Source organism: Gavialis gangeticus, unplaced genomic scaffold, assembly GCF_001723915.1.
Source record: "Gavialis gangeticus isolate Ggan-Ray unplaced genomic scaffold, GavGan_comp1, whole genome shotgun sequence".
NCBI lineage: Eukaryota > Metazoa > Chordata > Crocodylia > Gavialidae > Gavialis > Gavialis gangeticus.
Window position 1 is genome coordinate 29,672,729 of NW_017728993.1, and position 11,818 is coordinate 29,684,546.

Here is an 11,818-nt window from a genome sequence, read left to right on the forward strand (position 1 = left end):
CCCCCCCCCCACTGGTGCTGGGGGTTTCTGGCTCCCTCTCCCTTCCTTCTCTGGCTTCTGCCCTTGCCCCTGCTCCTGAGAGTGGGGCAGTGTTTAAAGGGAACTCATTCAGCAGGAGAGACCAGGGAATCCATGCAGCCTATGTAGCAAGAGGCAGGAGTGGGGACATATGATGTGATCCCCGACCACTCACAAGATGTGGTTGTTTTGTAAATATATCACCTAAATATATCAAGCTAAAAGACAAAATTGGCATAATTGTAAATGCATGTAAACTGCCAGGACCAGTCTTGCAATAGTAATGGGGATACACAAGAACCCAGCTAATTTCAAGATGGATATAAATCGATTTATAAATGGGATCATGTGACATGGTTACCCGTGATAGCAGGCACTGCAGGCATTATCCAACAGGTTGCCTCCAGTCCTCAGTTTGAAATGTTTGGTTTCAGTAAATCTCTATATTCTGATGAAAATCTGTTCTGCTTGAAAATTCCTGAGCAGTTCATTGAAGTCAGTGTACTTAAACATATGCTTATGTGCTCACCTGCCAATCAGTGCATATGGGTACATAATCTTTACTTAAATTCCCATTGTAGTCTCAGGAATTTCCTTATGTAAGGACCACAAACATGGTATCCCTAGAAGTATATTTTCTTATGTGTATATACAGCTTTTTCCGCTTATCACTAATAGCTGATCATCCAAGAAATAGAAATTAAATACATGTCCATCAGACTTTTATATTCGTTTGAGGATTTTGATGTTGTACTATTATCTTAAATTTAATATTACAGTAATTTTGTCTAAATTTTGACGTGTCTAGAACATGGCAGTTATGTTAGAAACCTATATAGAATATATATAGTTTTTAATTATTTAAAGATACTTCTGAACTATGCTTTTGAAGCCTGAAAATGCAATTCCTTTTTTGGCAATCTACAGTAATCTGAATTTTTTAAAAGTTGATGGAATGTGTATTCCAGCCGTTAACTAAACTGAGGAATGTGTGTATCTACAGTTTTCTGGATAGTTAATAAAAACGATGTAATGTTTGTTATAGAATTTGTAGCTTTAACATACCAGCTACTGCTACGTTGTTTGAAATAGGATACTTCTTACAAGAATTCTCTATGCTACTATTAGTTTTTAATTGTTAACTATTTTTGTTTGTTATAATAACCACTTATGGGGTAAGAGTAAAAAAAAAAAATGTCTGTAATAATGGTTTAAACTAAAACATTAGAAACTGCAAAGGAGAACCTTTTAAGAACCCAAAATTAAGCACTGGTTTGTAATAATTTCATAGGAAATGTGTTTTAGTAATTAACAGCCACGTTTACCAGGAAAATGACAGTGGTTTTTTTTTATAACATTTCCCAGCTTTTTTTATGATCTGTACAGTACGATCCTCCTGCCCCCTTTTCGTGCCTCATCAATTTATTCTTTGTGAACAGCCGTTTGACATTTCCTTTCCACATACCCTATGGATTTAGCTAGTCAAAATCAAAACAAGACTAATCTAAGCCTGTCCTACAATTTAACTCTTTGGAAGCTTGTATCTGAAACTATAGCTTTCTGAGTGTAAAAAGGTACAGTGTAATATCCACTATGTTGAGTGTGTTTGGTTTCTGTTTTTTAGCATGGAGTGCTGACAAGTAATTTTTTAACAGATGTGAGAGAGAATATAGTTTTCAGTAGAATAGCAGGCAAACTTTCAATTAATTTATCTAACTTTCAAAAAACTTTTTAGCAAGTTTAGTTACTGAACTTAAACAAAAATGTCTTTCAGCTTACAGAGCACAGAGAGATCCGAAATACCTATGGTCTAGATACTCTTTGCCATTGTCCATTATATGAAGAAGCCATGCATTTAGCAGAGGAGGGCAAAATATATTCCAGAGTATTAAGGTATTGTTTTATATCTACTTGCTAGTTTCCAAAAGTAGCAAAAAATAAAGAGAACTATTCTATATGAAAATGCATTAAAATGATCAGTAGTGGATAATCTTCTAGGTTCTGTTTGAATTCTGTTATATGTAGTCCTTTAAGTAGCCTTTAAAACTTGTTTCCATTTTATGTAGGACTGAAATGTTTGAATGTCTGGGAGACAGTGACTTTCTTGCTAAGCTTCACTGTATTCGACAGGCTTTTCAGGTAAATGCTTAGCTATCACTGTTGTTTGTGCATATTAGCACACGTGCATTCTCTGTCTCCCTTTCACAAGTGCAATGCTGTATAACTTCAGAAGGAGCAGAGCTAGGCCAAAGCTAATTGACTCTGAAAATCTCATTCTACTTATTCAGTGGCTCATAATTTGTACTGTACTACTTATAAATGGTCATTCTAAAATGATGATAGAGATTGCAGCATATAAGTTCTGCTCAACTTGCAGAGATTTTTTTCATCACTTTTAAAGCATTTTGACTTGTATCTATATCACATATGTATTCTTGTTACAGTCAAGCTTCTACAACTTATTGGAGCATGCTTAAATATCTGTCTTAATCAGGGCCAATAAATGTTGATGAACAAAGCTGAAGGATAAAAGAAAAGATCTGATTGATAGTGATATGCACTGTTGCATGGAAGACCTACTTTTATTAGTAACCTGGGGACTTTGCTTCAGAAGTTGGTTGGAAGCACTGGGTATTTGCATGGTGTGTTAATATTATCAAGCATCACTTATTTGATGGATTTGATTAAAATAACTATCCTTATTTGGTGCATTTCTTTTTCTTTTTTATTTAATTATGGATTTATATATCTACCATCTGGAATATTTTCCAGGTAATACTTTCAGAGACAGCCAACAGAATATTTCTTGCTGAAAGTGGAAGAAAAATTTTGTCTGCGTTAATTGTGAGAGCGCGAAAGGTAAAAATCCTTTATATTAGTCTTGTTTACTTCAACCAGAGATCAAAGTTCATTTTCCAAAGTTATTTATGATAATTCCAGAGCAAGTAAAAGAAAAAAAAAGTTGTCATTTTAAGTGTTTAAAATTAAGTAATGTTTTAATTGCCATTTACTGGTTTTACTTCCAGAATCCAAAAAAATTTGAAGATGTTTTTGATGAAATGATATATTTTTTAGAGCAAACTGACCATTGGGATAATACTGAAATGGAACTTGCTGCTAGAGGGGTGAGTCTGGATTTCTACAATGCTTTTTTTTTATCATTAAACCTAATTATGCAGTCTGTTTTTCCCCTTGAAACTACTGTTTAGTAATTCAAATTTTTGGAATATTGTGAAGGATATTATGAACCATGTTCCTTGTATGGTTTATGTTCTTTACAGAAACATGAATCCCTTATTGCAACTTCAAAAGCACAGCTTGTGCTACTAGTGAAATACCTTTAAATGAGAAACTATGATAAATCTGAATGTTTTATATATGGAATTGGAACACTATGCTGTACAATTATTTAGATCTTGTTCTAATTTAATGCAGGTGAAAAATGTAAATTTTTATGATGTTGTTCTGGATTTTATACTCATGGATTCTTTTGAAGATTTAGAGAATCCACCTATAGCTATACAGAATGTGGTGAACAACCGCTGGCTAAATTCTTCCTTTAAAGAAACTGTAAGTAATTTTCTATATTTTTTCATATACCTTGATTCTCAATCATGGCAGATCGAAGTCATAATAACATGACAGTGTCAGCATTCTTTTTAAACATGATGAAAACATAGATTAGAGAATAAATACTTTACACTCAAAAATGAAGCTGCCAGTACTAATGAGACTAGAAATCATCTTTTTATCTATTGGTTACACGTTATGCAAATAACCACAATGCAAGATTCCTCATGTTGTCTTGCCAGTAGCATCAACTCAGATTTAGAGAAACCACACTACCTCTTCATGTAAAAGGTAATGCATCTTCCCACAAAACTCATTTCTAAAATATTCCTGAGCAAAAATGACTACTTTGGATATTATCTTTTCAAAATCATAATTTAAAATTTGTTAGATGAGACACGAAACCTACTTGCTAACTCTTTCCTAGGATGATTCTTTATAATGGAGAAAACTGCTTTGCTTGTCCTGCAAAGATAACTATTTGTCATGGACAGGGAGAATGTTGCAGGCTGGTTTAGGTTAGCCATCTTTGAGAGCTGATGTATAGAATTATGGGAGAACATATTAGTTCGTGCCACAAAATGTTAGTAACAAGATCTGAAAAGTGGCTGGAATTGCAAGAAAACATACAGGCATTTAAACATGCCTAACATGTTCAGAAACACCCTTCAATTTTTCCATAGAAGTTTCAGCCTGTTTTGCTTGTTAGGCTGTGCCGTGGCCAGCTGATCATTTGTAGACATGATGCTGTACCATATTCATTTGTAACTATAAACTTCAGTTGAAATATTTCCTCTGTGGAAAAAGGCAAAGTGCATACATTTATTTCTGTAGTAAAGTTCTGTTTTTGTGAGTCATAAATTACCTCCTGGTATCGAGGTAGCATCACATTCCATGAGACTTCTGTTCCATGCCACTGAGAGAGAGAAGCCTAGATTTGTCAGCATATTGTATTGTTCAAATCCATATTTGGACAAAATGGCTCAGCTGTATCTAGAACTATTTCAAGTATGTTTTTCTTAAAGTGAAAGGACATTACAATGTGTTCATTTGTTACATTTTTTAAAAGCTGAAATAGTTACAGTTTTTGGAGCCATACCCGTTTTGGCATGCAATACCTTGTGCATCTGTTAAGTTGAATAAGCCTTTCTAATGCTAAATTGTGAAAAATACATAAGAGGCTTAGTAATTCAAATACAATTTGGCACCACAGCAAAATGTGGCAGAAATTGGCAAAGAATATATGTTTTAATTTTTTAAAATTCAAAATGACAAGTAATATGAACTAATACAAGCCAGTTATTCACAACAGGAAACATGTTATGGTTTTTAACTTTTATTTCCCACCCATGAAACTGAGAAATGGAAATACAAAACTTCAAATATCATATCTCAGACTGATACAGTATTTGAAGTGCTTCAGCAGCAAACTCTTTGCCATGTCCTCTGGCTGGAGAACTTCAAACTCACTTCAGGGGACCAGGGGTTGCAGAGAGGAGCTTCAGGTCACAAGAGCCCCCAGGAGAGCAGAGGGTACAGATTACAGCCACAGTTTGCAAAAGCTCCTATGGGCTGGGAGCAAAGCCCCAGATTGCAGCAAACATGGGAGACCAGGGCCTGCAGTGGTAACTAACTGCAAGCAGAGTCAGTTGTTAGTAGATCTCTCCTTTGCACTCCACCTTTATTCTCCTGGAGCACTCTCCTGCTGCTAGAATCAAGAAAAAACTTGTGTGGGAAGAGGAGGCTTTAGTTCTGGTCCCCCTCCCTGCCCATAGGGACAGGGGAGTGCAGAGCACTGTGAGATGCTGGAGGACCGAGCCCTCCCATGTTGCCCTCCATAGAGAGTGCACACTTTTTAAATAGTATTGTTTTCTTCATGGTTATTTTTGTAGCACTTCCACCATTTTTTGAACACTCCGAAGGCATTTGAAGAACTCTAAGTGTTACATCTGTCAACATCCTTGTACATTATTTGTTTTCAAATGGAAAATCAGTTCTTATGTAGAAATTACTTAAAAATGTATTTTTATATTTAGGCAGTGGCTTCAAGCTGTTGGTCAGTATTGAAGCAAAAACGTCAGCAAATGAATGTAAGTTTTCTTGCAGACTAAAATCCTGCTTTATTTTGTAATTCAGATATTCTCACTATTTTTCAATGCTCAGCTTCTGGCCTGTTATGAAACTGAAGTCCTGTTTTGTAACAATGTATAATCAAATTGCAGCTTCCCTGATCCTATAGACACTTGTGCTTATTTGTGAATAGACTATAACCATGTTAATTAATATAGGCTCATACAAGTTAAAAGCAACTTATGCAAGTACTTATACATGTGCTTAGGTGTTTGTAAAACTGAGGATTTAAGACATGCTTACAAGAAGGCAGAGAGTTTCAGTATAGGGTACAGAATTGAAAGGCAGCATACCTGGTTCTTGTCTTCTCCAGGCACTTGTGTAGTCCCAGTTACTGGTTTCTCCAATTTGTCTGTAATTCAAACTTGCCATGCTGAAGCTCTCACAGATGTTACGTTTGTCTCATGCTATGTGTGAGTTTTCAAAGGCAAAATGTAATATGCCAGACATTAAAGGAATTTGTCTCTAGATAAAAATGGCCAACCCTCCACAAAAATGGAAGATCTATGACAAAGTGGTTATTTCAGACAGCAACTTCTTTATCTTGCTGGGACATATTTAACATCGGGCCAAATCTTAAACCTTCTACTATGCCTCAGTGTTCTGCTCTCCTTTCCGACCTTCAACAGGGGGCGAGGAAGCAAGAGTAGCTGCCTTTCTGACATCCTGACCAGCAGTGAGCTGTCCCTATTGCTACCTGGCTAGGCAAAAAAAACTGGCCTTCCCTGCTTTTGGGCAGCCTGTGAACTGTGAAAGGGTTCTGGGCTGGCCACGTGTCCTTTAAAGTTCCGGGGAGGCTGGTAGCCTGGGATGTGGGAACATGGGAATGCCTGCCAGCAGCATCCTCAGATCCCAGACTGCTGGCCCACCTGAAACCCTGCAGTCCCCTGCTCTTCCTCCTTCCTTCCATGCAGGCAACAGGCAGCCAGATCCTGATGTTTGTCACTGGGCTCAAGCTGTATGCTGTTCACACATTTAAAGGCCTGAAAGGCAGTCAGAGCATGGCAGTGTTTGGGCTGCAGCTGCTTGTCACCTGGCCTTCATTGCCATGATGGCAACAATTAATGGAGGAAGCCTGTTACTGAGCCTTCCAGTGTACTGGCATGCTGGGGTGGGAGGAACGAAGGAGCATCTTCCTATCACCCTTAGGCTAGAGAGCATGCAGCTGTGGCAACTTTGCCATGCTGCAGCCAGAGGAGTTGAACGTGTAGCTACACATAGTCCTTTGTAGTACTACAAACTTTGCAGTACTACCACACTGCTCCACATATGCTGATTCCTGAACTGGAAGCAGCATAGCCACATTTAGCATGCCACTGCACTAACCATGACTACAGTTCTGATTTGGGAGGTAGTATGTGTGGAGCAGTGTGTCACGTTTGAGTGGTCAGAGTGGATGATCTAATGGCCCCTTCTCATTTTAAAACATAAAACTCTATTAATAACAGTGTCACACCACAGACATTCCTTGAAAATGTTTGTATTATAAAATACCATTAAAGTTAATAATTCTTTTAAACAGTCCGTCCATGTACTTGATACAGTTGTAACACAATTTAAACAAGTAGTTTGGCTAGCTACCAGAGACCTACATAAAGCCTTAATTTGATATAGCAGAGATTTATACCAAACAGTTTAATTTTCTTTTCTGCTTCTTACATCAATAGGTACCTGATGGGTTTTTTGCACACTTCTATGCCATTTGTGAGCATATCAGCCCTGTTTTGGCATGGGGATTTCTGGGCCCGAGAAACTCTCTATATGATTTATGCTGCTTCTTTAAGGTATACAATTGTTTTGTAATCATTTATCAAACATAAGAAAACCACCCATTAGATTAGCAGGTGGGAGGTTCTTACTTAAAGGGACACCACTAAAATAGTATTTTTTTTAAAATTGCAATTTGGGATAAAAATAGGCCAAATGTTTATGGTAATGATTTTCAGCAGAATTTTGACATAGATTAATTTAATCTTGTGTCATAAATTAAAAAGGATTGATTTGTCCATGTACTGAAGAAATAGTCTGTACCTGTGTTGCTAAGTACACTGTAAATAAGGGGTGGGCAGTTCTTTAGGTCAAAAGGGCCACTTAGGGAGTTTTGGTGAGCTGTTGCAGGCTGGGTCAACACGTTCCCCATCCTCCCCCCCAGCTCGCAACAGCTCACCAAAAGACCCTAAGTGGCTCTGCCCTGGGGCACAGCCCCACGCTATCACCACCCAGCAATCCCGCCCTGTCCTAGGGTCTCTGTGCAGACAGGCCTGGTGCAGGCAGACAGGGAGCAGCATCCAGGGATCAGGGTTGGGGCCAGAATTGCAGGGTGGTGACAGTGCAGGGCCGGGCCCAGGGCAGGCCTGCAATCTACTTCCAACACGCCCCTGCCCTTGAAACTGGCATCTGTTGCAGGGACATGGCTCTGCCCTGGCCCTGGCTCCAGCCCCATGCTGTCACCACTCTGTGATCCTGGCCCCACCCGACCATTCTGCTCCTGGACATCACTCCCTACCCGCCTGCAGCCCCATCCATGGAGACCCTGCCCACCTGCTCCATTTGGCACCCCCGGCAGTGGGTGCAGGGCAGATGAGCTGGGGTACCCAGGCAGTGGGGCTGCTGCTAGCAGGGTTGATGTGGCATTCAGCTGCTGCACTGGCCCAGCCCCACGGTGTGCCCAGGAACAGTGGAACCAGCTGCATGTATGATGGTCCCCCCCCACCCCCGGGCCTAGGCCTGGTGGGGCTGAGGGACTTGCTGCAGGCCAGATACAGTCCCTTGGTGGGCCAGATTTTTCCTGCCCCTTTTATAAACAGTTAAAACTAAAAAATCCGAAAACATAGGCTTCAGTCCTACAAAACACTTACAGATCTGTATAACTTTACCCATGGGTAGCCTCATTGTGGTCAGAATACTACTCGTGTATCTAAGTGTGTGCAGCATTAAGACCATAACTGGCAATTCACCTTTAATTTTTTTTTCTTTTTTTATCATCTCACTGTGGAAATAGATGGCTCAGGGTTTTTTTGGTTTTTTTAATGTTTCCTTTCTGGTTCTTATACACTGAGTATATTCACTTTTTTTCCAAGACTGCAGATAAATGTTAGTTTATTAAGAAAAATACTTCAATTTGTTAAGTAGGTTTTGAGCCAAGAATTTTTTGCATAAGGTTTATTTTTAATGCTTTTCTAAATAGTCAAGAGAATTAGTGAGCGAATGTCTGTAGATACCACTGGAAATTACTTTCTGAAAAAAATTGTTAGAACATTTTGTATGTGATTGGGAAAGATAATAACGAAGGAAAAAATATGTAACATTGTATGATTGATTTTTAACATATAGATATGTTGTTCATAAAAGTAAATGCACAGTTTTAATGTTTTTTGTTCACTAGGATCAAGTACTTTTCTTCCTCAAAGACATTTTTGACTTTGAAAAAGTGAGATATTCAACTATGGAAAGTTTAGCTGAAGATCTTATGCAATTACTAATCCGACGCACTGAACTTTTAATGGCCTACCTTGGAGCGGATTCACTGAGACATGTCAGTGGCTGTGTAAGTGGTCATGGGCATGTCGTGGCCACTGGGCTTTTGGAAGCAAAAGTACAATAAGCTTAAAGATGACCACACACAATCACATGCACCTTGATTTCCCCCTCACGCAGGGCTATCATTGCTGTTATTGAGCAAGTATCTGAAATTTACCATGTCACTAAATACAGAATGGACTCAGGGAGGTTTAAAAGAAAAACATCTAGGGAAAGAACTGGTAAACATATTACTGTACATATTAAATAAAAAAGATACAGCTCAGCTGTTACTGTATTTACATGTAATGTATCCAAAAGCTTTTTTCTGCAATACTTGGATAAAATTTATGAAATACTGTGCGTTTGCCACAGATTATTTCTGAGTGAAGCTAGTGTATGGTAAGTGGAGTTGTCTCATTGTATGAAACTGTCAGAACAAAGTCTCAAAAGCTCTACCATGTGTGTTTCTATCTAGAAAGTGTTTCAGACAAGGTGTACACCACCTCCAATTTATGTGACAGATGCAATAAAATGATTATACATGCAGGGACATGTTTAACTTTCCCTGAATTGCATTTGTGCGGGTGTAGGTTGTCATTTTATACTGAAGCATAATGGAGTGATGCAGTAAATGCAGTCACCATTTGGGCAGTAATGACTTCCAGTATGCATTGTTCATGTAACTTTTCATTGTGTAATTTAAGTGAAAAATGTAAATGCAGATTGGCGTTGTCTTAATGGATGTAAAGAAATCATTACTGAGATTTATATTTGAAATCACTATTGTGAGATCACTGTTTACTGTATCTAAAAGAAATTACACTTTAATGGATCAGCACATTGGTTTAAAAATCATCCTTCTAGAGCTCATAAAACTTTATATCAGGGGTGTCAAAGATCCAGCCTGTGAACTGGATCTGGTCTGCAGAGCCTTATAATCTGGCCCCTGGTGTTGCCCCTGGGTCTTGGATTGGACCAGCATACTGCTGTGGTGCACACTGGACCAGCCCCCCATGCTGCTTGGGAAGCATGGGGCTGGTGTGGTGCGTGTTGTGGGTGATGCGTGGAGCCAGTCCAGAGTGCATGTTGCTGCACTCTGGTCTGGTCCAGAGTATATGCTGCTATTGCTCTCAGGGCTAGTCCAGGTCACAGGCTTCTGGCTACACTTCAGGCTGGTTTGGGTCACAAGCTGCTGTTGAACTCCAGGCCAATCTGGATCACAGGCTACCTGCGGCACTGCACCCAACCTTTCCCATGTGCTGAATCCAGCATGCGGGGCCAGTCTTCAGGGTGGATCCAGCCGAAGTACCCACCCAGGGCTACTCAGCCAGCCCACAAGGCCTAATGAGTTTGACACCCCTGCTTTATATGATAGTTTTTGGATAATTATTGTCATTCTTGGTTTAAATGTAGTATTTTGACTAAGGATAGATGATCAAACTTATTAATCATGAAACAGTATTGAAAAAAATGTTGCTTTATCTTTAAAATCTTTCTCAATCTCTACTCGCCCCCAAAAAACAGTAAATATTTGAGCTTTGGCAAATGACTTACTGTCTGCGTATGCATACAGAACTGGTGCTCGCTCTAGAGAAACTTTTAGTTGTTGTTTTGAATCTTCAGATATAGTTTTGGAGGAAAAATATGTTTTCTGGATATTTCAGAACATCTTTTGCATAGAATTTTAAAGGAATTAGTGATTATCCAGCATCTGAAGATCACAGAACCTAGAATAAATTTATCTTTTGAAATAGCTTTCTACATTTCTTAAGTCCTAGGTTCTGACATTTACAGCTTCAAGGCTGAAAATGTGGCAGGTGTAATATTGCACTGTGAGCAGAGCTTAGTACAATTATTTCAGCAAATCTATTACTTAACAAAAATGCAGTTTCAAAGCAGCCAGTACTATTCAGATTAGGTCAATTTGGCAAAGCGGTTTTGTCCAAGAAAAAAAATTAAAATAATTAAAATGTCTAATCAAACCATTTGGACACTTCCAAAAGGAAATGCGTGCTTATTTTTTTGTTAGATTGAAAGAGGAACTTGGAAGGCATTCATTAAGTTAGGGATGATATAATGGTGGCGATGATGGATAGCTTTCTAACCCAACAATTAGGAGACTCAGATTCAAAGCTCCTCCCTGCCTCATTCAGGATTTACTGGGATGGGTCACCCTCAAGTTATGCTCACCTCCTGATAATAAATCTGTGTCATTTGGTGTTAATAGTTATTCACTGAAGCAAAGACTGTAACCTGTTATTTCTCAGATGAGTGGTTTAAACCTGCCTCCTAGTGATTTTGTCTAGCTCAATGAATATTTAAGTATTTTATGGAAAGTTGAACAGCCTTACCAGGAAAGACTGAGAAAATTCACCCTGGAATACCCTAGAATCTAGAGATTAGGACAAGCTCATGGGAAGTGATAGACCTCTGTTCCAACCCCTTCTCCAAATCAAGCAGAAAGGGAATTGGAATCTAGGTCTCCATCATGAAAGTGTGCCCTGGACACTGTACTGTAAGGTAAATGTGCAGCACCATAATTTTGTTAACAACATGTAAAATTACCTTGTGAATCAAT

General features: G+C 38.7%; 1 protein-coding gene across 4 annotated transcripts in view; it reads left to right on the forward strand.

Moving 5' to 3' along the window:
* Positions 1-11,818, forward strand: part of MIGA1 (mitoguardin 1) — a 67,164-nt gene that overhangs the window by 49,898 nt on the left and 5,448 nt on the right. For 2 of the 4 annotated variants that reach the window (XR_002094672.1, XR_002094671.1), the window contains exons 9-16: positions 1,793-1,911; positions 2,085-2,157; positions 2,791-2,877; positions 3,045-3,143; positions 3,454-3,588; positions 5,625-5,678; positions 7,386-7,502; positions 9,104-11,719. Coding sequence is in view for 1 of the 4 variants with exons in the window: in XM_019501496.1 (XP_019357041.1) it covers positions 1,793-1,911; positions 2,085-2,157; positions 2,791-2,877; positions 3,045-3,143; positions 3,454-3,588; positions 5,625-5,678; positions 7,386-7,502; positions 9,104-9,322 (903 nt within the window). In the remaining 3 variants the exon portion in view is untranslated. Of the gene's footprint in view, positions 1-1,792; positions 1,912-2,084; positions 2,158-2,790; positions 2,878-3,044; positions 3,144-3,453; positions 3,589-5,624; positions 5,679-7,385; positions 7,503-9,103; positions 11,815-11,818 lie in introns of those variants that run through there. The other 2 variants (XR_002094673.1, XM_019501496.1) reach the window with 2 other exon arrangements.